At 41.7% G+C, this 27,868-nt stretch overlaps 1 protein-coding gene across 3 annotated transcripts in view; it reads left to right on the forward strand.

The window, feature by feature from the left end:
• The window catches only part of LOC145414705 (CKLF-like MARVEL transmembrane domain-containing protein 4), a 107,149-nt gene that overhangs the window by 68,283 nt on the left and 10,998 nt on the right, over window positions 1-27,868 (forward strand). The window contains exons 2-4 of one of the 3 annotated variants that reach the window (XM_080284231.1): window positions 14,796-14,963; window positions 25,734-25,856; window positions 26,875-26,976. In XM_080284231.1, coding sequence (XP_080140357.1) covers window positions 14,796-14,963; window positions 25,734-25,856; window positions 26,875-26,976 — 393 coding nt within the window. The remainder of the gene's footprint in view (window positions 1-14,795; window positions 14,964-25,733; window positions 25,857-26,874; window positions 26,977-27,868) is intronic. The other 2 variants (XM_080284229.1, XM_080284230.1) reach the window with 2 other exon arrangements.

Raw genomic sequence — 27,868 nt, forward strand, 5'->3', positions numbered from 1 at the left:
TAAAACACTGCTTAAGAACGTGGTCGTACTTCATAAACACTACGAATAACGACTAAAAATGTGGTTGTACCTAAAATATAAAAAAATCAATGAGCAGTGAGATGGTCGTCCTTGGTCGTACCTAATTAAACACATAACGACCTACCCATGAGTACAGACGTGGTCGTAGGGAACAAATACAACGACGTATGCATGATTAGTAAACGTGGTCGTAATTGCTCAACAGGACGACCTATCAACGACTACAAACATGGTCGTACCCAATAAGCAGAACGACCCACGGATGCAGGAAACAGGTGAGGAGGTGAAAAAGCAACGCGATAAAAAGAGGGGCGTGATGTGGTGTACCTTGTGGGAATTTGAGAGAGAGAGAGAGAGAGAGAGAGAGAGAGAGAGAGAGAGAGAGAGAGAGAGAGAGAGATGTGGGAATTTGAGAGAGAGAGAGAGAGAGAGAGAGAGAGAGAGAGAGAGAGAGAGAGAGAGAGAGAGAGAGAGAGAGAGAGAGAGAGAGAGAGACAGAGACAGAGAGAGAGACAGAGAGAGACAGAGAGAGTAAATTGTATACTGTAGGTTATCTTGGAGTAGTTTTTTTTTTTATATACTTTCACGTCTTCTTGTATTTTTTTTTCCTCCGCGCGCTCTCTCTCTCCCTTCTATCTCCCCCTCTCTCTCTCTCTCTCTCTCTCTCTCCCCTTCCTTTATATTCCCGCCTTTCTCCTTCCTTTCTCTCTTCTCCTTTCTCTTTCGCCTTTCTATCTCCCTTTCTCTCTTTCTTTCTATCTCCCCTCTTTCTCTCTACCATCGTTCTCTCTCTCCTTTCTATCGCCCCCTCTTTTTCCTTCCTTTCAATCACCATCTCTCCCGTTCTCCTCTCTCTCTCTCTCTCTCCACTCTCTTTCTATCTCCCCCTCTCTCCTTATCTTTAATCCCCCTTCATTTTCCTGGAGCACTATCTCTGCCTGTCTGTCTGTGTCTGTCTGTCTCTGTCTCTGTCTGTCTGTATCTCTCCCTCCCTCTCTCTCTCTCTCTCTCTCTCTCTCTCTCTCTCTCTCTCTCTCTCCTAGTATTTTATTCCAGCTAACGCCAGACGATTTTATTCAGCTGAGAGTGAGTCATAGGAGCCTGAGTGTTAATCTGTCTTGAGGGGATGGCCAGAGAGAGAGAGAGAGAGAGAGAGAGAGAGAGAGAGAGAGAGAGAGAGAATGAATAGGGAGAGGAAGGGAAAGACGGAGAGGGGTTGGGGGAGAGAGGAAGATGGGGACGGAGAGGGAGGGGAAGGGGTGAGAGAGGAAAAACGGGGGTGGGGGAGGGGAGGGGAGGGGAGGGGAGGAGAGGAGAGAGGGGAGGGGGAAGGGGGGTGGGGGAGGGGAGGAGAGGAGAGAGGGGAGGGGGAAGGGGGAGGGGGTAGGCAGTAGGGGGCCAATGTGTTAAATCCGTCGCGTCCTTGTCTGTCACCAGGGTCAGGCACTGCTGGCCCTCCGCCCTCATGTACTGCCCTAAAGTACTTCCCTGCCCTCATGTACTGCCCTAAAGTACTTCCCTACCTCCATGTACTGCCCTAAAGTACTTCCCTGCCCCCACGTACTTCCCTGCCCTCATATACTGCCCTAAAGTACTTTCCTGCCCCCATGTACTGCCCTCAAGTACTTCCCTGCCCACATGTACTGCCCTAAAGTACTTCCCTGCCCTCATGTACTGCCCTAAAGTACCTCCCTACCTCCATGTACTGCCCTAAAGTACTTCCCTGCCCTCATGTACTGCCCTAAAGTACTTTCCTGCCCCCATGTACTGCCCTAAAGTACTTCCCTGCCCTCATGTACTGCCCTAAAGTACTTCCCTACCCTCATGTACTGCCCTAAAGTACTTTCCTGCCCTCATGTACTGCCCTCAGGTTCTTCCCTGCCCTCATGTACTGCCCTAAAGTATTTCCCTGCCCTCATGTACTGCCCTAAAGTACTTCCTTGCCCTCATGTACTGCCCTAAAGTACTTCCCTACCCTCATGTACTGACCTAAAGTACTTCCCTGCCCTAATGCACTGCCCCAAAGTACTTCCCTGCCCTCGTGTACTGTCCCAAAGTACTTCCCTGCCCTTATGTACTGCCTTAAAGTACTTCCCTACCTGCATGTACTGCCCTAAAGTACTTCCCCACCCTCATGTACTGCCCTAAAGTACTTCCCTGCCCTCATGTACTGGCCTAAAGTATTTCCCTGCCTTCATGTACTGCCCTAAAGTACTTCCCTGCCCTCATGTACTGCCCTAAAGTATTTCCCTGCCCTCATGTACTGCCCTAAAGTAATTCCCTGCCACCAAGTACTCTCCTAACCTTATTTACGGCCCTAAGGTATTGATTTTCTACGTCTAGCACAGGTGTGATAGCCAACGCCCTTTCACCACAATCTACAGGTGTTATGAGTCTCCCAGGTACGTAGAGCCCGAGGAAAGGTAGGCAGCCACTTCCTTGCCGCTTGTGGGTGTTACAGGAAATATTTTTTGTGTGACGGCAGAAACAAGCAAACAGGAGAAGGGAATGAAAGGGAAGGACGCTCTCTCTCATTTGGGGAGGAATGAGAAATGTTAAAAGGAGGGCAAAGAACTGGCTGAGGAATGCTGACGTTTTTATATTTTTTGCTTATGATTACACAACTGGCGATCTCTAGAACTGCCCTATCCATTCCGCGCTTCCCTGTACCTGTGACCCCCAGTCTTTAATATGCTGTGTGTCCTGATATCTGAAAATGAAGGGATATTGTTTTTGATTCTATTCTGTAACTTTCTCTGGGTGTGATAAGTTCTTCGCAGTCTCAACTCCTCATACTTCCTTCTCCCACTTGGATAAAATATGGAATGCCTTTCAATTTCCCTACTAAACAGAATTAAACTAGTCTGAAAGTGTAGTCATGCGTTATTGTAGTATCGAGTCTGTTTACATTTAAGACTCTATGAATATCTTCTGTATTTAATCTTTTCATCCATAGGTTAGCCCATACTGTACGCCATTCTTGTGAGTATAGATTTAACAATTCCAGTCTCTATATGAAAGGGCCAGGATGTTATTTTTTCCCATGTGTGAGGTGTGTGGTGCTGGTGTGTGGCGCAGGTGTGTGGTGCAGGTATGTGGTTGAGTTGTGTGGTCGAGGTGTGTGATGCAGGTGTGTGGTGCAGGTGTGTGGTGCAGGTGTGTGGTACAGGTGTGTGGGTGTGGACTGGCCTAACAAGGTTCTCATCTTTCACTTGTTTCAGAGTTGTTTCTGGACCCAAACCCCTCATAAGCGCTCGCATGCACGCGCGCGAGCGCAGGAACACACACAGGCATGCATGTAAGCGTTTGTGCGCTAACGTACACGTATAGTGTGTGTGTGTGTGTGTGTGTGTGTGTGTGTAAATGGAGTGTTATATATGGCCCATCCTTTACATGACCATGATACAAAAGTCCCCGTTAGTTATAAAACCAAAAAGTTCAACAACTGACCTTTATGGAGGGGTAATTGCGACATGACAAAGTTAATAGAAATGACTGTAAAGAAACGCAACGGTAAGCTATATAAACTATGATCGTGGCTACACTTTATCAGTTCGTATGGTGATTTGTTGAAGAGTTAACGATAAAAAAAAAAAAAATCGACAACATTTATTTTCGAGACGTACTTTAATTTCACAACCACCAGACAATTGAAGATGGATAAATATACTCTTTTCACTCTCACCTGGCCCAGATTATCGTCCTTTGGCAGCTTATTTCACGTAGCTCAGTAACAGGGACAGAATACTATGGCTCTACATCCTTTCCATAGCACATCTTCGTGACAAGCATCATATTCTGGTGCTGGTGTATTCTTGCAACTCATGATGGAGAGGTGGCAATTTTCGGCCAAGGTAGAGTAAAAGGAGTATAGAGGTGAAAGGGTTAATGAAGGCAGTATCTATCTGAATTATATCGTCAGGGAAAAGCTAGAAAAAAAAGCTAGAATTATGTACTCGATCTGCAGGGGTTAATGATACACTATTCTGTCTAAACGCAGATGCAAAGTTTGTAGTGTCATTATTTTTTTCTTTCATAATAGCCTCCTTCCACCTCCTTTTGTGTGTGTGTGTGTGTGTGTGTGTGTGTGTGTGTGTGTGTGAGAGAGAGAGAGAGAGAGAGAGATCTGTGGTCCCCTTAAATCCCTTTTGGCTGTTTACCTCTCCATAAGACATTAATGTTCCCTTTTACTTATCTTTAGTTTAAGTCTAAATCAAAAAGAAATTGGTAGTCTATAAGGGAAGAGTAAGGCCTAATAAAAATAGACTGCTTAGAAAGGGGGTATAGAAACCGTCCTAAACCAGGGGAATTTGACAGCCGGATCTTGTGTGGTGTGGGTGTGGATGTCAGCATGGTGATGGCTGGTGTTGGCTGTCTCTCACCCACTGTCACTGCCTTATAACCTGCGTTCTTTCATCGACCTCCAAACATGTCCAACTCTTTCAGCAGTCTTCCTTCCTCATCTCTCTCTCTCTCTCTCTCTCCATACACATTCTTATTCATATCTAATTATCAATGAACGTCTACCTATCTCTGTCTATATATCTATAAATTTTCCCTTCGTTTTTTTGCTTCAATATTTTATCTTCCTCATCTAGTACCACTTTTCAACTCCTGACCTCTCTTGGTTCGGAGAAAGAGCCTTTTAAGGAGCTAACAGAACTGACCAAAACATGTGACTGACAGGAGGAAATGAGGCTCAGGGTTCCTTCCAAGCTTCAGACAATTAATGCAGCAGGACAAACTCTGTGTTTCGTTTCCTCTCATCTTCTCACTTGTTTCATTAGGCGTGTCATCGTCCTCTGACCGCTCTAAGTAAAAGAAACACCACTATACTACTTTTATTCTAACTTGGCCCAAATTTACCATATCTCTGTCTTGAATGCTGAGCTGAAACGAGAGATTAACACTAAAACACGCTGCCAGTCACGAAGAAGTGCTATGGAAAAGGAGAGAGCCGTAATATTATTCCGCTTTTCTACACTGAGCTATAGGAAATAATCTGCATAAAGACTAAAATCTGGGCCAGGTTAAGGTGAAAGGGATATAGCAGGTGATGATTTACCGCCTTAACATTTGTAGTGGTGTAAGCAGCCTCGTAACTCGCACATGGGCGGGGGTAGTCTAGAACCGACATTTCCTTGCTCCCTGATTCACGGCTTGGGTAAGATCAAAGCGGCGTCAATGAGGAAGCGGGTGATAATGATAATAATGGAGATTCACACCTGGGCGGTATTCGCGAACCTCCTTTCTGTGTGTGTGTGTGTGTGTGTGTGTGTGTGTGTGTGTGTGTGAACTATTTTAGGAAGAATTGTGAGGCACGGCTACATTAATGATAATCTGTTGCATGAATAATACACACACACACACACACACACACACACACACACACACACACACACACACAGAATATGCATCAGTGTACAACTCACATTTACTCCACTGTATAAATAAGTAGCAGGAAGGAATTAACGCAGAAAAGGGCTACATTCTCTCTCTCTCTCTCTCTCTAACATTTCTTAGTCTCCTGAGGCCCAGCAGTCCTCCTACGTACCACACACCTTCACATGTCACCACTTCGGCGCTAATACTGGCGGTCCAAATGGAATAGGCGATACGGTGGTCTCATAATGTGTGTGTGTGTGTGTGTGTGTGTGTGTGTGTGTGTGTGTGTGTGTGTGTGTGTGAGAGAGAGAGAGAGAGAGAGAGAGAGAGAGAGAGAGAGAGAGATTATGTATTTGGATATGAATTAATTTTTTATGTATTTGGTTATGTATTTGTTTATGTATTAGAGAGGCATTTAGGGGGACTCGAACCCACCACAGAGCATCCTCCGATCGTGTGCCCAATACCATACCTACCGAGCCACTAAAGCCGCCATCCTCCCTAGTAATCCTTCTTAGTTCCCCTTCCCTCCTCCTCCCCTTTTCCCTCCCCCCTCCCCCTCCCCCCAGTAACAAGGGGGTGACTCAGGTGGCCTCTGCATAACCTGGAATTACCGGTCCGCCCCTCACTTATAACCGGGTTGCGTTGCAGTGTGTGTGTGTGTGTGTGTGTGTGTGTGTGTGTGTGTGTGTGTGTGTGTGTGTGTGTGTGTGTGTGTGTGTGTGTGTGTGTGTGTGTGTGTGTGTGTGTGTGTGTGAGAGAGAGAGAATTTTCTTTGTATGAGACAAGAGAAAGACAAAGAGGTATTGGGGAATGCATAATGGTTGCATTCATTCACTGAGAGAGAGAGAGAGAGAGAGAGAGAGAGAGAGAGAGAGAGAGATTTTTCTTGTTTGTCTGAGCGTTTACGTCTGTCTGTCTGTCCGTCTGCCTGTATGTATGTGAATGCATGTATGTACAAAGATGATGTATGATTGTGTGCTTGCTCAGTGTTAGGCAGGCCACTGACTGTCCACAACAAGCACCGTCACACACACACACACACACACACACACACACACACACACACACACACACACACACACACATTGTTGAAAGGTGAGAAGGTGGAGCTCTGGTCAGACGTGTGTGTGTGTGTGTGTGTGTGTGTGTGTGTGTGTGTGTGTGTGTGTGTGTGTGTGTGTGTGTGTGTGTGTGTGCTTCCACATGAATTTGTGTATGTATGGGTGCTTGTGTGTAAGTATGTGTGTGTGTGTGTATATATGCATGTACTTGTTTATGAGTGAACGTGTGTGCGTGTATGTGTTCGTATAATGCGCTTGTGTGTGTGTGTGTGTGTGTGTGTGGCTGCCCTGTGTGTGTATAATGTACTCTTGTGGCCAGCGTGCGTGTCTGTGCATACACTAAAGTAGGAAGGGGTGAAGAGGCTGAGTTGGTAATACTGATCTCTTTCTCTCTCTCTCTCTCTCTCTCTCTCTCTCAAGGGCCAGACATACTAAGTGGCTTGGCATCACTTTCCTCGTCTGCTCGGTACTGGCAACCTTCCTATCATCATCCACAGTGCCACCACCTCATGTCATCACACCCTATCCTCATACTCACGCCACCACACCCTATCATCACACACACGTCACCACACCCTATCCTCACATACACGCTCACTTCACCACACCCTATCCTCACATACACCCTCACTTCACCACACCCTATCCTCACGTACACCCTCACTCCACCACACCCTATCCTCACATACACCCTCACTTCACCACACCATATCCTCACATACACCCTCACTTCACCACATCATATCCTCACATACTTCACCACACCCTATCACCACATACACACGTCACCACACCCTATCCTCACATACATCGTCACTTCACTACACCATATCCTCACATACACCCTTTTCATGTTGCTGGTAATCCTGAGTTTTTAATACTGACTCCATTAGCCCTTTCTTGGTCGTGACAACTCTTTTTATTCTATTTAGCTAATGTCAGACGATTTTATTCAGCTGAGAGTGAGTCATAAGAGACAAAGTGTTAGGTGGTGGTAAATCTCCAAGGGTGGGAAAAGAGGTACTGATGATGATGATGATGATGATGATGCCCTTGTTGTTTCTGTTATTATTGTTATTGTTGTTGTTGATGATGATGACAAAGATAATGAAAATGATGATGATGATGATGATGATGATGATGATGATGATGGTGATGATGATGACAGGTATGTATCGTATCGGTCGGCTTGCACTCGCCTGATACGCAGACCTGCTCTACTTACAAACCTTCAAGCTGTTTTTTAAGGGGGTACTGAAAGGTAATTGACTGAACGAGTAGAGGAACTCCATTTTCCACTTCGTATATAGCAGGTGTGGAAGGATTTTGGAGTGGAAGGTAAGAAATGGATGTGGATTTTTTTTTTTTTTTTTTTTGAGCGAATGTTTTAGTGAGGATCATAATTAAGGACAAGAACATTAAAATCACCCTCCATCTTTAATCAGGGTGGCTTACTAAATGACTCTTTCCTCTGTTCAATAATCTGTCTTTACCATTAATTAAATAATCGTCTTTACATTATAATAGTTGTGATTTTACTGGCTGTCGCTGCATATTGTGAGTGGAATTTTTGACATTAAGACCTCCCATGTATTTCTGTTTTACCCCCTCCCGCTCAGCACACACACACACACACACACACACACACACACACACACACACACACACACACTCAGGTTGGCGGTGGTGGTAGTAGTAATAGTAGTAGCAGTAGTAGTAGTAGTAGTAGTCGTCCCAGGTTCATCTGAAATATGAACCCAGTGAACTGCAGGTTGAAGCTGTCCTCCTCCTGTTGGCGGTACTGATATCTTGTTAGTTCATGGTTATATATACAGACAAATTTTTCTATGAACCAAACAGAAGTAGTTCAAAAAGATATTCATTCATAAATTTCTACATTCTGCAACGTCAGGCTAGCCAATACAACCAAGCAAACAGGAAAGAATGTACAGTAGCAGTTTCATTTGTTCGTTACAGTACCTTCACCTTTTCTTGGGCTTCCTCTTCCCCTTGTCACACACACAAAAAAGACGGTGGTAAGAAAATAGTGTCACTGTCTGGTCTACTTTTCGATGTTAATGCAAGCTGGCAAAGCGGAATTAATACCTTGAAACACAGGACGTGTTTTTTCTATTAACTTTGTCATCGAAGTCAGAGGAGGTTATGAATTCATCTCTGTCTGTCCGTCAGTTTGTGTGCAGGATATCTCAAAAAAGCTTCATCGGCCTTCAGTGGAATCTGGTGGAGAGGCGGGCCGTGGGTCATGGAAGAATTAACTAGATTCAGAGGTGGACCCGAATCCGAATGCAGGATTAAGTTATGATTTTCGATGGCGTCCGTGGAGGTATGCGATATCTGAGATTCAGCAACAGGGCTGACTAAGACCGTGAAATCTGCTAATTGAATATATGAGACTGAAAAAGTATTCGTCTGGTAATAAAGAGGAATTACAGCAGTACATCTTACATTTTATGGGAGATGACGGAGGTATGCACTTTGAGATGTTTCTAGTTCTTTTATTACAACCATCAGACGTCGTGTTCAACTCGAGAAAGACCTGCGACAGTGACGGGGTTAATGAAGGCCATATCTAACCCCTCAGGCTCAGTACGTCTCGTCAAGGCTGAAGAAAATCGTCTGGAGGTAGCAAAATTAACACAAAAATAGGTACCCGAGTTGAAAGAGCTAAATTAGTAGTCGAAATTCGTTTTGGTACACTTGCTTCTACTTTGTTTTTCGTGGTCTTAATAGCGATTTTACATAAAAAGTAGAGTATCTTAGAAATTAAGTAACTGGTATGTATTTCGTTTTTATTTTTACGGGATTCTACTAGTAAAGGTTTATGAAAGCTTGTGATGACACTGGTTGTGTTTATAAATAGCCTATGATGATGATGATGATGGGGTTGATAAAAATGGTGTTCATGATAGTGAAGACTAAAGCAGCCATGCTGTTCCTATCGGACCCTCAGGAAGAACACACACACACACACACACACACACACACACACACACACACGTGTGTGTGTGTGTGTGTGTGTGTGTGTGTGTGTGTGTGTGTGTGTGTGTGTGTGTGTGTGTGTGTGTGTGTGTGTGTGTGTGTGTACAGGCTGTGGGGGCTGCATTTTTTTTTTTAACTACGAGGTTCAGACGAGAGAGACCGAGTAAGACGGTAGTCTAGTCAGGCGCCGGCCTGGCAGTAGTGCGGCCATGCACTCAGTAACTCAGTAACTCGGTGATAAACGAGTTTCTAGGTCTAGTCCCTGGGAGGGTTCGGCGATGTTGGTGATAACGCTGATAACTAAAATGATCATCATGACAAATGTGGCAGCTACGTGGGTGATAGAGGTGAATGGTGGGGTTAGTGACACTGATGGCGGCGAAGTGAGATTCAATGGTGGAGATAGTGCACTGCCAACTCTCTCTCTCTCTCTCTCTCTCCTTCACTACAGCAGCTACCGGATACTTTTATTTTATTCATGCCTTCTTAAGTAGATTTTTTTCAGCTCAGGATATGATCTCAGAACTGGAGAGGTTAGATATAGCCTTCCTTAACCCCTCCAGTCCGGTGACTTATTATTCATTTTATATTTGCTACCACCAGACGATTTTATTAAACTTCAGGAGGGATTTCTAGCATCGATGGGTTTAATGATGGCAGTATCTAATCCCTTCCAGCTAGAAAAATAAATCAGAACGTAAAGAAAATCCTCTGGTGATAGCCAGATATATTAAGAAATCGTCTGGAAATACCCAAAATAAAAATATCCCTGGAAATAGCAAGAATAAAAAAATCGTCTGGATAGAGAATAAAATCATCGTCTGGAAATATCAAGAAATATAAAAGTGTGGAGAAAAAACAATAAAATCGTCTGAAAACTGAAAAAATCGCGGGGGATAAAAAATCGTCTGAAGATAAAGAAATATCCTGTATAAAAAAAAAAAATGTCTGAAGGGATTAAACCTGTATATATGAAAATCCCACTTTACCCATTCTGTCCCTTGAGTCTACATTCACAGAGCCAAATCTAAGAACCATCGTAATTTGTGATCAGCTTTATACATATGGCTCTTATCTAACACTTCTATATCCTTCTAACTCATTCTGATTCAATATTAATCTGTCTAACTGTAACTCCATTTCGGTGCTTTATTTGGCGTTAATCAGGTCCCTCTGTCGGATGTAGGGTGGTTCATATATAACGCTCCTCTTCTCACTCCACCAAGCGACTTCTTTTGTGTTGCGGGGACGGCTCATTTAGCTCTATCAAGGTCTACCCTGCATTAGGTATTCATTTCCTACCCCCACTGCCAGACCCACACCAGCAGACTGAGCCGTACCTACAAGACACGAGAGTACGAGTATATATAGATTAGCAGAGTCCTCGGGCAGTAGTAGCATTAGTAGTTGCAACCCCAGGCCCATCTGAATGTAAACCCCGTGGACTGCAGGCTTAAGTTCGTCTCCTGAAGGCCACCATCCTCGTTTCGGGGGACAGGGAAATAAATGTGAGACGTATAAGCAGGTAGTTGAGCCCCCCCGGTTATAACAGTGCCACCACGTGAAGGCGTCCCTCTACCGCACTTGAAATGGGTATAATGAAGGCTGTATCTAACCCCACTGCAGTCTCTCCTAAGCTGCAAATTTCTTGGAGTTAAGAACAGCAAAGATAAAAGGTGTCATCGAGCTGAGGGGGTTGATTTTGTTCATTTGATCTAACTATGCGTCCTATAAAACCCTCATATATTAATGGTTCGTCTAACTGCGCCTTGATTCTAAATTTACTGATCTTCCTAATTCTGCGTCACTTTCGTGTTTCGTTTTCCTGTTAATCTTCCTAGTTTTATATCCCCTCTCCCTACATCCTTGTCTCTTATTAAACTTACTAGCTTTCTAACTTAGTGTCCCTTTCTCTTCTGCGTACGCCCTTCCTTCTCTTATTAATCCATTTAGTTTTCTCTCCAATTTATTCTCTTTATCTTCTACGTACATCTTTTCTTTCTCTTATTAATCTTACTAGCTCTCTATCTAACCAAGTGTCTCTTTCTCTTCAATGTCTAACAGCAATATTATTCAGAGTTCTTTCCTCTTAAAGTAGTGTCATGTAACTCTCTTAATTTTCTCTCCTCATTCTGTCTATGTCTCTCTATCATGTATATCTATCAAGCAAGCCTCTCTATCTACATATATCTATCTATCATGCAAATCTCTATGTCACACTTTTCTATCCCATTCTGCCTATACTCGTACATGTCTATCTGTATTTGTCACTCTATCGTAGTTTTAAATAATGTAAAGATCTCCAAACACTGCATCCATAATAACTTGTCTTAGAGCCTGGAAATGTTTACGTCGACCACCCAGCTCTCTCTCTCTCTCTCTCTCTCACACACACACACACACACACACACACACACACACACACACACTCCACCACATGCACGTGCAAATATTACTCACCTCACATAAACGCTGACTCTCCCTCACACCTCCTCTCCTAATTCGACGTGCGTAGCTGGAAGAAAATTATTATTGTTATTATTGTTGTTGTTATTATTATTATTATTATTATTATTCTACTACTACTACTACTACTGCTACTACTACTATTTTTAACATCGGACAATTCTGAAAGCAATAGCGAATGCGTGTTGTGATATCATTAACCCTTTTGGATTCGGCGAACTTGTGTAAGCCGAAGAAAATCGTTCGTCGAAGGCTGGAATAACACACGAACATCATTAATCTCAACCAAAAATGCAGATTATTACAGTTTTTAATATATCAAGTGCCTGAGGTTCCAAAAAAAAAAAAATAATAATTATAACTTGTTTCTGACCATTAGAAAAAAAAAAAAACAGGAAAATACAAGAGATAAAAGTGTGATATTACTACAGGAGAGTGAATAGTCGAAAGCGTGATGGTCAGAAGTGTGATATTACAAGTGTGAGTAGTCAAAAGCGTGATAGCTCAGAAGTGTGATATTACAAGTGTGAGTAGTCAAAAGCGTGATAGCTCAGAAGTGTGATATTACTATAGAAGCGTGATTAGCGTGGCGGAGGCAGCGACGGGCTAAATTCATTGTCGCCAAGTTTCAGGAATGCCCATCCGGACGCCAAGTTTCTCCTGAAGGTGGGGATGCCGTGACCAGGAGACGAGACATGCGAAATGGAGATACACACACACACACACACACACACACACACACACACACACACACACACACACACACACACACACACACAAAACTGACAACTAATGTAATTTTTTCTTAGGTGTTGCCCATAGTTAAAAGAAAAAATGATAATTACTTCATATTTGAGTGTTTGTATGTGGAAGGGGATGCAATGGGGATTTGGTGGATGGAAGCAAGGATTATCGAAGTTACGCCAGAAGCTATTACACGACTCTCTCTTTCTCTCTCTCTCTCTCATCCTAGTCAGTTTCATTTTGTCGCGTGATCTCATTCCCGTCCCTGTGCAAAAATCAACCAAGTAAAAACCACTCGTACTGAAAGGGTTGAATTGCTTGTCTGCATCTCTCTCTCTCTCTCTCTCTCTCTCTCACACACACACACACACACACACACACACACACACACACACACACACACACAATTTGGTTTAATTCTGCTCCAGACACGATTTTCTTCCGCCTGGGGGAGCGCAGCGAAAAAAAAAAAAAAATAAAAACATGATTTATTTTTGAGTGAGTGAGATTCTGTGAGGTACTGCATAAGAGAGAGAGAGAGAGAGAGAGAGAGAGAGAGAGAGAGAGAGGAGCAGAGAAAACAAATACTGGTGGAGACAGTGAGGTGACAGGAAAATAAACATAGCAGAGAAATTGGTATGAAAAATTAATGACATAAGAAGAAGAAGAAGAATATGAAGACGAAGACGAAGAAGAAGAAGAAAAGAGAAAGAAGAAGAAGATGATGATGATGATGAAGAAGAAGAAAAAGGAATAACAGTAAGAAGAAAAAAGACAAAGTAGTAATAATAATAATAATAATAATAATAATAATAATAATAATGACAACACAAGAAGAAGAGGAAGAAGAAGGAGAAGAAGAGGGAGAAGAAGAAATGTGTCCACGAGAGAGGGGCATGAGAGGACCCTGGCATTTGGTCTTCCTGGTTGGAGGTTAGCCAGGGCCGGTGTGTGTGTGTGTGTGTGTGTGTGTGTGTGTGTGTGTGTGTGTGTGTGTGTGTGTGTGTGTGTGTGTGTGTGTGTGAGAGAGAGAGAGAGAGAGAGAGAGAGAGAGAGAGAGAGAGAGTCCCCCTCCCCCCCTGCAGATTAAGTAACCAAAGGCGTGAACACAGGGAGACTGCTCAAACAATTATAGTTCTTTTACCTTAACTTGGCCCAGATTTTCGTCCATTTGCGGCTTATTCCACGTAGCGCAATGGGAGAGAGTGACTACTACGGCTCTAAATCCCTTCATCACGTCCTCGGGGGATGGTGATGATGATGATGATGATGAAAAGGAGGAGGAGGAGGATAATGATGATGATGATGATGAGTGTGATGATGATGATGATGATGATGATACGTTACGACAATTTTTCCACTACCACATTCCCAAGTCTTTCCTCCCGCCAAGCTGAGTCGCGGAGAGTCAGGGAGAGTCAGGGCACGAGGGAAGGCAGCCTGACTGACCTTGTGACTCACTTCTAAGACTTATGAAGAGTGAATGGAAGGGACGAGGAGGAAGAGAGGTGAACATTGGTGAAAGGAGAGGCCATTTTCTCTCTCTATCTTCGTGTGTGTGTGTGTGTGTGTGTGTGTGTGTGTGTGTGTGTGTGTGTGTGTGTGTGTGTGTGTGTGTGTGTGTGTGTGCCCTTGGTTTATTTCTATATTAACTCCTTCATTCCAATGACGCATTCTATTTTACTTTTCATACATCCAGACGATTTTCTTAAGCTTAGTAATTTTTTTTTTTAGTAACAGGGACGGTAGGTATGACTTTCCCAGACCTCAGTACAAAATAATAAAAAAATAATGATAAATCACAAATAAAATCGTAAGGAGATAATAATAATAAAAATCAATACGTTACTAGATCCAAAGGCTTTTAATCATCTTTGCCTTCCTGTTATGAAGGATTCGATCTTAAGCCACCACGAGTCTATTTTTTTCTTTCTTTATACTTCTTCTTTTTATTATTATTACAATTATTACTATTCTTTTATTATTGCTATCATCATCATCATCATCATCATCATCAATCATCATCATCCTTCTTCTCCATATCCTCATCATTGTCATTACTGTCATTCTTACCACTACACTGAACAGCCGCCTAACCCACGCCCCTTTCCATAGTTCTTGGGCATCCTGTGCATGGCCTGTGCTGCCCCGGCGTGGACCAGAGGCACACACTGGTTCCTCTTCGTCGTCGTCACCGCCTTCGTCTCCACCTCCATCTGGTGTTTCATCTACCTCCTCAACCTCAAGAGCGCCATCAACCTCCCCATCGACTGGCTTCTTACTGTGAGTCTTAACCTTCCACCTCTCAACCCTCAACCTCGTACCTTTTCAATCCGGTGACGTATTTTCTTTAATCTCTCTCTCTCTCACACAAACACACACACACATATACACACACACACCACACATACACAAACCCACACACATACATTCCCCCCGCCTCTCTCTCTCTCTCTCTCTCTCACACACACACACACACACACACACACACACACACACACACACACACACACACACACACACACACACCACACATACACAAACCCACACACATACATTCCCCATTTCCCCCTGCCTCTCTCTCTCTCTCTCTCTCTCTCACACACACACACACACACACACACACACACATACACACACACACTCACACACACACACACACACACACATAAACACACACACACACATCACAAACATATATACAAACACCCACACACATAAATTCCTCTCTCTCTCTTTCTCTCTGTCTCATATTCTTGCAACCTCCATGCGATTTTATTCAGCTTCGGGAGAGACATATGACGATTAGGAGATGAATGGGAGACGACTTTTATCCCTTCACTACAAAATGTCTCTCAAGGCAAAATATAGTTGTTTGGAGGCAGCAAAAATAAACTAGAAATATACGTCATCGGATGGAAGAGGCTAAAAAAAAAAAATAAGGAAGTCTAGAGGTTCCATTATGTAAAAAACAGCTCAATTTTTGCGAAGAAAAATAGAAGAGTTCAAATATACTAAAATTTCTCCCCTTAAAGTTCTTAGTGTTTATGTACGTGGGGTTTTAACTCTAACTGCATCCCTAGCTCAGTCATATTTCAATTGGCATATAAAAATTTGTGTTTTGGGGGGAAATTATATAAAAAATAAAATCTTAAGAAAAGGCAGTCAAGTATCGTGCATAAAATATAACAGTAATTTTAAAAGTTATATTTGACAGTTTACTCATTCCCTTATCCAAAAACTGAAAGGAAAATATATTGTGGTAGAATTTTTAATGTTTGTCACACGGTCAACATTTCCTAATCATCCATTTGAAAATCCCAGGACCTGCACAACAGGGGTAACTATTCCTTTTATTTCAGCTCGCGATTCCAGTTTCCAGGCTGCCACTAACCATCCCTTAACCCTTTCACTTCGATTACGCCAGTTTTCTTCGACCACGGCTACCGAAGGGACGATTTTTCTAGTTCTGTGGAGACCTTTTTGTGGTGGAGGGGTTGGATAATGCTCTATCTAACCCTTCCAGTGTGAAAAACCTCCCCTAAGCTGGATAAAATCGTCTGTCAGCAGGAAGAAAAAGATATACAGGGTGGTCCATACATAACGCCCCTCTTCCACTTCGCCCGGTCATTTCTTGTGTGTTGAGGGGATGGGTGAGCGTTATCATTGCCTACCCTCCACCATTTAGTAATTTCCTACTCCCACTGCCACAACCACGCCCACACCAACAGATTGAGCCATCCCTGCAATACGTAAAATATCACAAAATGAGTCAAGTGGGGTGTTATTTATGGTGCTCCCTGTATATGACGTCATCGTAGTGAAAGGGTTAAGTTTGAATTAATATCCCCCTCTCCCCTCCTACTAAATCTTGCCGAGTAAAGCCGACTAATTAATACCTCTAATGATGCTAGTTAATATGTCCTTCACCACGACAGAGGAGCAACAGGACTAGCATGTGATGTAAATAGCCGAGAAACGACCCACGAGCTAGCCACCATAGTGCGGTCTTAGCTAGATGACAGAGATGCCCCGCCCCACTTGCAGCTAAGGTGGTTGATATTACAGATGGGGAGGAAATAATACTGTTTTTCACCATTTCATTTAACTATATATATATATTTTAGCATGAAGGGTCGTATTGTAGGAGGCTTCAGAGATTTTGTAACCCCTCTCTCGTAGCGATTTATTCTGCATGTTAAACCATTTTCACTTCTGTATTATTGATGCTAACATGTCAATGCTAAAATGATATAAATAAAACAAGAGAATGTTCAGGGGTAATAAGCAAAATAAATCGCTAAGTAAGAGGTGTTACGTCTTTAGCTCACTGTCAACGGCACATTACCCAATCTCGGCTCAGCATTCACGTTGGGGGCGTGGCTCGGGTTTGCCAAGTTAAAGTGATTGGAGTATAGTGAGGGGTTTGGAGGTGAAGAGAGGGTTGAAGTAGTGTTGATAGTGTACCTTAGCTGAGCCAATGGATGTGTCTGGGAAAGGATATAACACACACACACACACACAAACACACACACACACACACACACACACACACACACACACACACACACACACATTATCTTTCTCGCAATTCCGTGTACCACTCTAGGTAACATGATTCTTGAGATATAACATACTGCCAGGGAATGCTGTCATCTCATACCACAACGCAAAGTAAGAGTGATCCGCCACACGAGTTGGGAAAGTTTAGAAAGCGTGATTCTGATGAAGCCACATTTTTTTTTTTTTTTTAATACGCTGTGGAAACACGCACACACAGTCACCCTGGTAAGTCACGATATAACGACAAAATCCATGCACAGAATATCAAAACTGTACAAGAAAATCATAAAAAAAAAACACCAAAAAACTTTACAATATGCCAAAAAAGTAAAAGTATCAAAGCTACACAAAATCGCAGAGATCATGATAAAAAATAGTACATAATCAAACAAACCAGGCACACTGTCAAAACACGGTACAGAGATCACGAACACCAAGTACACAATATCAAAACGCTACCAAAACACGAAAAACATGTACAAAATATGAACACTGTATGAAAAACTTACACTGGCTCAAATTTGTACTGTAAGGGCGTCCTCGCTGTAAGTTACGGTTGTTTTCTTAAGAACCATTTTTTCTTCCTGTAAGTAGTACTGTTAAATGAGACCATGGAATTTAAATGAGCAATTTATCCGTAATAAGCACAGCAAAAAATAACACCAATATATGTAAAGGAAAAATATTGTAAAGTAAAAAGAGGACATCGAACAAGAACATCCCAAAGTAGAGTAAAAATATGTCCGAAAAAACTACTTATAACAAGGATATACTTGCTAGTATAAAAAAAAAAAGGTAAAAAACTATACTTATAACGAGGACGTACTTTACACACACACACACACACACACACACACACACACACACACACACACACACACACACACACACATACATACATATATATGAGGACACTGAAAGTATTTATAACACGTAACGACATTGTAAGTGCTCTTCAGAGGAAGTATACATACAGATGTGGACAGACATACTGACTCACAACATTATGATACTGTATATAGGGAGATAGTTAATAATAAGTGCTGAAACGCAGCTGTTCCTTGGAGCTCCACAGAAGTTTTCAGAATACTACGGAAGAGTTTCATAATCATTCAACCCCCAAACGCCTCGGTATTATTGTTCGTAAAAAAATGTCCCAGCACACTAGTGAATGAAACACTGGGAAATAGTAGACGGGCACTAGACCATTCTATGTATCACAAGTTGTAGTTGGGGTGTAGTTGTAAGTGTCATGATGGTATTCGTAGTAAATGATAATAATGAATCTCTGTAGTAAGTGATTATAGGTAAAAATAGTAGTAGTAATAGTTGCAGTTGTAGTAAAGAAGAAATAGTAGTAGCAGTAGTAATAGTATCTGACTTAACCCCTTGATTCTGATTTTTTTAGTTAATATTTGCTACTTCCAAACCATTTTATTACCTTTGGAGAGACTTTGAGATGGGGTTAGTCATCACCAACTCCTACACAACCTTACTTCTCTCCCAAAGCTGAATAAAACCGTCTGAAGGTAGGGAAAATAAAAAAAATCAGACTGAAGGGGTTAAGTTGTGTGTGGGTTAGTAGCATCAATTTAAACCTCTTCAATCCTGTGACGTATTTTTTGTTTTTGCTCTTTATTTTCCTTTATTTATTTATATTTTTATTCTTGCTACTTCCAGACGATTTTAGTAAACTTAGAAAATCCTACATAGCGAAAAGGTCAATGGAAAATCCCTCCTATGCTAAAAGCGTCTATAGGTAGCAAGAAATGAATGAAAAATACGTCATCGAACTGAAGAGGCTAAAACGGTGTTTGCAAGGAGGCTATGAATTTATGGACATTAAACTGATTTACAAATTTTTATCGTTTTTCCATTTTCTTATTCGTTTTTGATCTGGTGGATGGAATTAATAGTAGAATCTTAAGTTTACGTCTATTTCTCTTATTTTCTGCTCTTTTGATCCAGTTTTTATCTTATGTTCTGTTCTTACTTTTTTTTTTTTTAATAACCTATGTTGAGCTTTATCTCTTACTATAGTCTACATCATCTCCATAATGATCTCCTTTCTCTTCCTTCTACCTTATTGATTTTAGGTGTCCTTCATGACTGTCAGTGGGGCAGAATTGTATGAGGAACCGAAAAAGTCATCATGAGGAATGCACTAGGGACTGATTGTGTTGGAAAATGATGATATATATATATATATATATATATATATATATATATATATATATATATATATATATATATATATATATATATATATATGAGAGAGAGAGAGAGAGAGAGAGAGAGAGAGAGTGTGAAAGGTAATGTAGTACACAGTGAAGTTAGGTGTTCGAGAGTACTGAAGTAACGACATGCTCTCTGAGAAAGCATGGTCAAGAAATGGAGAACGTAGATAAGGGAATTTAGAAGATCAAGTGTGAGAAAGGTACAGGAAGGAAGGAGGGTTGCAGGTACACTGAAGGCTTGACGAAGAATATGTGACGAAGTCGGTGCATGATGAAGCTTGGACTTTGTTGGAAGGGCACAAGATAAGAGTATGAGGGAGTGGTGATCTGAGAAGAACGTGTAGAGTTACATGGAGAGACAGACAAGGGGAAATTTAGGAACGTTGTGGTGATGATGTGGTTGTCTTGAAAATTGTCAGAAGTACCCTGAGATAATTTGGCCCTATGGAGAGAATGCGGAGTGTCTGTGAGTGAGGTGAAGGGAGTTGGAGAGGGAAATGCGTGGACAAAGGGATGGGGTGGAATGGTATATGGATGAGTGGTGTGAGATGGAGATAAGGTTGCCTGATGACAGAGGACAGGGGGATGTGGAGGTAATTATATGTGGCCACACCTGAGATAAAGGTGTCAGGCTATAAACAGATAGAAAGATGGATAGACAGACAGAGATAGATAACCAAATAAATATGGACATATGGATATAGACAGACAGACAACCATACAGATACAGAGAGATGGTTGGATTGATAAAAATGGAATTCCTCTTACCTGATCGTCTGTTTACCTGATCTACCTCCGTTTACCTAATTTTTGTGTCCCTCATCTTCTGTTTACAAGAGCAATTTCCTGTTTACTCAATCTTTTGCTCACCTAATCCTATTTATCTTATCTCAAGCTAACCCGATATTAACGTAAACTTAAGAATATTGGCATTAGTAATTCTACTGTTTACGGCTGCAATATTAACTCATGTATATATTGCAAACAAAAAAGTAACCTCATGCGATAATGCAAAATATTCAGTTTTTCCCGCTTCCTAATGACAATCCTTATTTTTACAGTGTGTATGTGTGAAGGTGGTGGGAAGGGTGACTTATAAAGTTAACTTTAGTGATAAATTAGAATAAGGGGTTAGAGTAGGTTCTCTCACACCATCTGATGCCAAGTAGTGTTGATGTTTACATGAGTTCTCCCGAAAACTAGACTTGTAAACACATGAAACAACAACTTATCTATTTATTTATTTTTAATGCAGTGAGCGTACATATACGTGCTTATTGTTATAACTATTTCAGACTTTAGACCTTTTTCTTTTTATAAGTGTTACTGGTACTAAGAAATACAACAGACAAATATGCTGACATTAAAATCACATTTACACTAATGTTCATCGCTTCTCGAACTTGGAATTAAGAGAAGGTACGTGGTGTAAAAAAAAAAAAAAAAAAGGAAGATATTCAAAGTTTAAGACTGAAAAAGACAGACCTTCATATCTTAAGAGTGGGAGATTAAACTTAACCTTTTTATCATTGTTGTAGAAAACATTTTCACGCTCAGGTTTTTGTAGTTTCGCGGAAGTATGGGGATGTAAACCCAGAACATGTTTCCTGTGATTCTCGTTACGCAGGAGCTTTCAGTGGCGGGGTGTGGATACCTTCAAGACCTCACTACACCTGCCGCTCCCTCACTCGTCATCACGCCTTTCGCTCATCACCACAACCATCTCTCCTGCCTCTCCTCACACCGCACGTCTTCTAAAGTTAACCATCTCACCTCCTCCGTTTTCTGTTGTCAGTCAAGTAATCATTTATTTTCTTTCTTAGCAGCTTGCATCATCTTCTGGTGACTATTTTCGTAACGTTTCCTCTCCTGGAATACCGTTTACTGTTACACTCTTAATGTCTATCTTTAAGCTCTTAGTTTTTATTTACCTTGCAGTGTTCTTATTGGACTCAACCAAGTTTTCGATGCTGTTTTTAAAAAATCAATTATTTTACTTTTCATTTCAGAATACTTTGATGGGGTCCTCACTTCATACTCATTTCCGAATATCATTCTTACTTTACCACCGATAAACAACATGATCACACACACACACACACACACACACACACACACACACACACACACACACACACACACACACACACACCTGTCCATCTGTTCACCTTTTTCGAAAACGCTTGAGTTCGAGATGTGTCGAATTCTGATGAACCATTTAATCCACAACAACATACATATGGAATATAATTCTAATTATCGTCTTGAAACTACAACAGCCAAACTTTTCGCAGCCTCACTCTAGGGGAAAGGATAATAATATTCAAACTTATATTAATAAAAGACAATACACACGTCAAATATAAATTGATATAACTCTGCGGGAATGTCTGCCTGCGTTTCATGCGGCTCTTGGACCAAAAAGACACGAAAGGACCCGAAAATGATCCTGAACAAGGGTGCCTCTGGGGACCATTGAGGCGGGTCATAGGAGGGGTCCCTGTTACTGTTCTGGTCTTTACGGGGCAGCAAAGGGATCAGTACAAATCGGTCCCTCAGTAAGTACCTCAGTGACATTGGTGTTTGTAGGCTGCCCCGTGGGAAGGTCTGGCAAGAATTGTACGGTAAACTTTACTTTCTCTTACTCAGCAGACTTCAGAGATCTGCTTAATCGGAGAGTTATTCAGCTTACTTCTACTGTAAGGAAAAGCCATACTGTAACTAATAATGTACCTCTGTATTTAAGCCAACAATCCTAAACCCTAAGAAAAACACTGCCTATTCAGTTAACAAGTAGAATCTATACACTGACTGCTACTTCGTCTACACTGGGAGCATCAGATGGTGTGAGAGAGGATGTGAGATTAAGTGTACGGGGATTCTTGTACTGTAGACTAAGTAAACTCACTGGAAACCTATAATCGTCGCAGACCCATTAGTTTTCCCTGTTGTGCTCTGAGGACGAAAATCTGACTTTACGGACGATTAACCCCTTCAGTCCAGTGACGAAGTTTATTCTTGCTACCAAACAGACGATTAGATTCAGTTTAAGGGAGGCGTCTTATAGTGAAGGGGTTGATGAAGGCTGTGTCTAACCCCCTTCAGTTTTAAGTCTCTGATAAGCTGAAAGAAATCGTCTGGAGCCAGCACGAATAAGAAATGCCATCAGCTTCAAGGGGTTAAAAATGATCGCTAGAATTAATATAAACTGCAATAACTTTTAAATGCTGTGCTTTGTCTTAAACTCGTTCAAAAATGCGACGTATTTTGTTTTTCTTGGTACCTCCAGACGATTTTCTTCAACTTGAGTATTTTCGAGGAGTTAGTTACAGCCTTCATTAACCACTTCTGCTCGACAGACCTTTCCAGAGTTGAATAAGATCGTCTGGAGGTAGCAATATACAGGGTGGTTCATAAATAACGCTCCACTTCCACTACACTGGCTAATTTCTCGTGTGTTGTGGGGCTGGCTTTATGTTAGCAGTATTCACCCAGCATCATTTACTCATTCCGTACTTCAAACATCACAAACAAGCCTACAGCAGCCGACCGAGCCGTCCCCGCAAGACAATAATACTGCCACATGAGTTTCCAGTGGAGCGCTATTTACAGGCCATACTGAATATCGAAAACGTCCTCTGTCTGAACGGGTTATAGAAATCTTGGTTAAAAAAAAAAAACTGATCGTGACGAATTTCGGTCTCCAGTGGCGTAGTCTAATTTTTGAGCTTAGAAAATAGAGGTTAGATAATAGAGTCTAGAACTGATTATCCCACTAGATGAAAACAGGAAATCAGATCAGGATGAGGATTTTTTTTTTTTTTTATGCTCGATTAAATGCCGTATGGGCCGTGTACTGATTGGCACTTGTTCGTGGCTCCTCTTCCTAAGCGATTAATTCTCCATTTTATGCCCTCTTTCCTCTCGTATGTTACCTGTTTAATATCCATACAATTTGCATTGGTAACATACAGGAGGATTATTAAGGTGTAACTGTAGAGAATAAATCGGCGAGGAAGAGTTGTTACGACATTCCAGACACCAACTAGAAAAACGACCTTGTAAGTTCATGTAATGTTAAATGTTAATGTTAAATGTTAAGGTTATGTTGTAAAGTTTGTGGAATGTAAAAAGTATACATAAGACATAACAGCATCTTTGAAGACAAGAAAAAAAAGAAAAGAAAATGCATGGAAGTTCACAATATGCATTTTGTGATGTGTGATTTTCCCCTGCAGTTATAGTCCCAGGGCCCGGATTCACGAACAGACTTACGACCAATTCCCTGTCGTAACTTAAGACTTCTTTTAGCAGGATGGTTATGGAAGGGAGGGTGTAAAATATTCCCATATATCTTGTTCTCCCTGCAAAGAGAAATTTACGTGCTGAGAAGTGCTTTTACAGGAAGGACTAGGAGAGGAGACTAAACAATGCTCCCATATCTCTTGTTTTTCCTGAATGAAGTGATGAATATTTGTTTTTTACAAGAAAGACTATACCCGTTGTCAAGCCATTTGTCTATTAAGCCCCGCCCCTTCCTGAAGTCGTGGCCGCAAGTGATGGCCTCCCACTCTTTGGGTGGTGGGTGAGGGGGCGGGGCTTAAGGGACAAGTTGTCTGGTGCGGGGTATTGGAAGTGAAACAAAAGACTCTTCTCATAATACTTGGTCTTCCTGCAAAACTCTTAAGTTAGATTTGGTTTTGCAGGAAGAACTAGAGACATGGGAAAACTCTTCACACTCCGTTCCTTGTGCATCCTGCAGAAAACAGATATAATTTATGATAAAGTTCATCTCGTAACTAAGATTTATTTTTACAGAAGCCAATGGATACATAGAAATAATCTTGCACCCCACTTTCCTTGTCCTTCGTGCGAAAAAACGAAAAAATCCCGAGAATTTATTTTATACCCTTTAATAAAATGATGTTATACTTCGTTTTATGTCTGCTATTTTTAGACGATCTTTATTCACCTTGAGACAGACTTTTTGAACTGTAGGGGTTAGATAACAGCCTTCACCAACTCTTTCACTCCAATGGGGACCCTCCTAGAATGTATAGAATCGTCTGGTAGCAGCAAGAAGAAAATGAAAATAACGCCCTCTGAGTGAAGAGAGTGCGCAGAGTTCGTTTTTTTTTCTTGCTTCCTCCTGGCGATTTTATTTAAGCTTAGTAAAGACTTTTAAACTCGTATTCTCGCCGGTTATGAAAGCTCCCTAACGCCTCTTTCTTAGCGACCTTTTCTTTCAATGGGTGGTAAATATCCTGCTGTACGTTATTTACGCAGAGTATGACAATATTGGAAAGATTTATTTAACACAAGAGGACTGTAAGATGTAATAAACAATTACAATCGCTTAGGAAAAGGTGTCAGAGAGTTTCCTTAACCAAAGAGAATACGGGCCCAAGTAGTGAATGGGTCAAGGAAGGCTGTATCTAACCCCTCCAGTTCGGAAATTCTTCCTGAGGGATATAAATCATCAGGAGATGGCATGAATAAAAGTACAAAACACGTCAACGTACTGAACGGGTCAAGCCTGTTATACAGAATCCGTGGCCAGGGTAGTTTGCCTGCATGAGATCAGTAAAGCCCAGTTTTGTGATGTAAAATGTTGTGCAGTAATTGTTATGCAGTATGACCAATGTAACAGTTGAGACCACATGCCATAAGTACTGTGCTCATGTTGATGTGAAAATCCTCAGCCCTGTGTCCTGTACAGTAAGTCCGAGTTATATGGCGCATATATATATATATATATATATATATATATATATATATATATATATATATATATATATATATATATATATATATATATATCGTAATTAAGTCCAGAGGATATGACAAGAAAAAGTGACAGCCTTTCAAATCCGGCGACTGTTTTACTTCATTCTTGCTACCTACAGACTATTTTACTCAACTACAGGAAAGATCTCTGGTAATGAAGGGGTTAGTGAAAACTGTCACTCCGCCAGTTTAGAGAGTCTCTCCTGAGATGAATAAAATCCTTGAAAAGTGCCAAGAATAAAATAAGAACTATGTCATCGGACTGCTGGGGTTGATTTCATTACTAAACATAGAGGTGATTTACCTGTATCATCGAATTTATGGTACTGGTTGTATAAAAGTTATTAATATTTTGGAGTGCGTCCCTGACACATAACTGAGGACTTACTGTATTACCCAAGAGCCTGTTATTTGATTCCCTGTTGCAGTGTCGTGTGCTAATTGTTCCTTCCCTTCTTGCTTGCAGGAACACATTCTAACAGCTCTCTTTGCGGTGCTTTACATAATAGCTAGCATTGTCCAGTTAATCAGCACTGTCACAAAACCGCGGCCACCAACACGGCTAAAACCATTCTACGTGTTGTCAGGGGTGAGTATACCTGGCCCTAGCACCACCCCCTGTACAATCACCAACAAAAGTTCGGCCACAGTCCCCAGCGGCTTTGTGTCCTGTCTTCCATACTTCTCATTCGTCCCTGATTGTCTGAGGGTATCTTACTTTCCACGTCCTCTTTTGTTGTCTGATTGAAATTGCTCTCACGTGAAAATAATTAATGCAACCCCTTCTATTACCACAGCTGGAAGGGATGTGTTACCGAACTTTCGATCGTGATTGTACCCCTCGCCCTCAAACCGCTCCCCTCGCTGCCCGCCGTGACCTAGGCTGCTGCGCTACTGACTGACTGACCTCTGGTTCCGCTGCTGTGGCTCTTTCAACCGTATTCCGATTGGCAATGGAGGCTTCGTAGTATCTCTTTCTTAGTGGTTTATTTTCCATTTCTCTTGTGTGTTATCTATATCTGTTCAGTATTACATAGTTTGCATCAACAGCATATGAGAGAATTATTAACCATTTTACTCTGATGTATTTTTCCTTTTAGTTTTACTACGTTCAAACGATTTTATTCAGCTGAGAAACCTGAAATGGAGGGGTTACAAACAGGCTCTCCCCTTCATCTTTAATAGCTGAGCACTCTTCTCGTCTCAATCTAATCGTCTGGAAATACCAAGAATAAATTAAAAATACATCATGAGTGAAAGGGTTAAGGTGTCATACGGAAAATAAATTGGTAAGGACGAGGCATCATGAAAACTCCTATGCCTACTGGAAATACGACCCTTGCACTCACTCGAAACCCCTTTTGCTTATGGCCGCTCTCTGGGTTTGGAGACACTAGCTAACTGTCCGACCCAGAGGTGAAAATTTAACTTCTAATACAAGCAAATTGGTATGTATGAAGCTGCCTCGAGATGATTAGCACCCGATAATTTCTTTCTACCCCTCGAGTGTGTTGTCATGAGGGGACCAAAGTTTTGTGGGACCAGATGACTTGGACTAAACCCTTATCCTTTCTGTTGCCGCTACGAAGGACACATTTTTCTTTCAGGAGCTGCTCAATACTGCCATTACCACTCTGCTCTATCTCATTGCCGTCATTGTCCAGTTCTGCAGTATCGTCTTGGAACCGCAGAGAAACATCGCAGCAGGGGTAAGAAGGTTCCCTCCCCACCCCTCTCGAGTAACCCTCCTCTTCCCTTCCCATATATTCCCTCTACTGACACTTCACCTTCCCATGACCCCCAAACTGACACCAGATAACTAATTAACACCCCCAGTTTGATGAAATCCTTTAAACTATATTCATGCTGCAGCCAAAGGATTTCGCAAAATTAAGAGAGTCTTTTCAAACTGAACCTGTAGATATAGCCGTCCTTAATTCCATCATGACTGTGTGTCTCTCTTAACTCGTCACTGGTCGAGAGGTAAATTTATTTTTTTCCCGATCCATCCTCCGCTGGTTGACAATATACATCGTTCAGTACTACACACTTTATTTCTTTTCGAATGTGAGCGAAATTGCCATGCCTGATTCCTCAAGGCAGTAGGACATAAATTCTGAGTGACTCATGACACTCAGATGTGAACACTCCTCGTCTATCCTCCCTCCCTCCCTTCCCTTGGTTCTCTGTCTGTCTGTCTGTCTGTCTCTCTCACACACACACACACGCATACACACAAGACTACCTCTTTACCTTCCAATCCCAATCATTGTCTCTTAATTCTTTCACCATCCCCCTACCTCTTAATGTTTGAACTTCTCAGGCAATAGGTGAATAGTTCTCAATGACCCATGCCCCTCTCTCTCTCTCTCTCTCTCTCTCTCTCTCTCTCTCTCTCTCTCTCTCGCTCTCTCTCTCTCTCTCTCTCCCCTCCAAAAGGAGATGCTTAGAGTAAAAAGCAGAATAGGTGAACAGGAATTAAAATTAAAGTGACAAAAAAGTACTGCCTTCTTTTTTCTTTCATGGAGCTGTTGTAGATATGACAGAAAAGTAAGCCGAAAATGGGAATCTGCAGCAACTTAACCACGACTCCCTGGCTAT

The sequence above is a fragment of the Coenobita brevimanus genome, chromosome 100 (assembly GCF_032717465.1).
Source record: "Coenobita brevimanus isolate Jiangsu-jjx chromosome 100, ASM3271746v2, whole genome shotgun sequence".
NCBI lineage: Eukaryota > Metazoa > Arthropoda > Malacostraca > Decapoda > Coenobitidae > Coenobita > Coenobita brevimanus.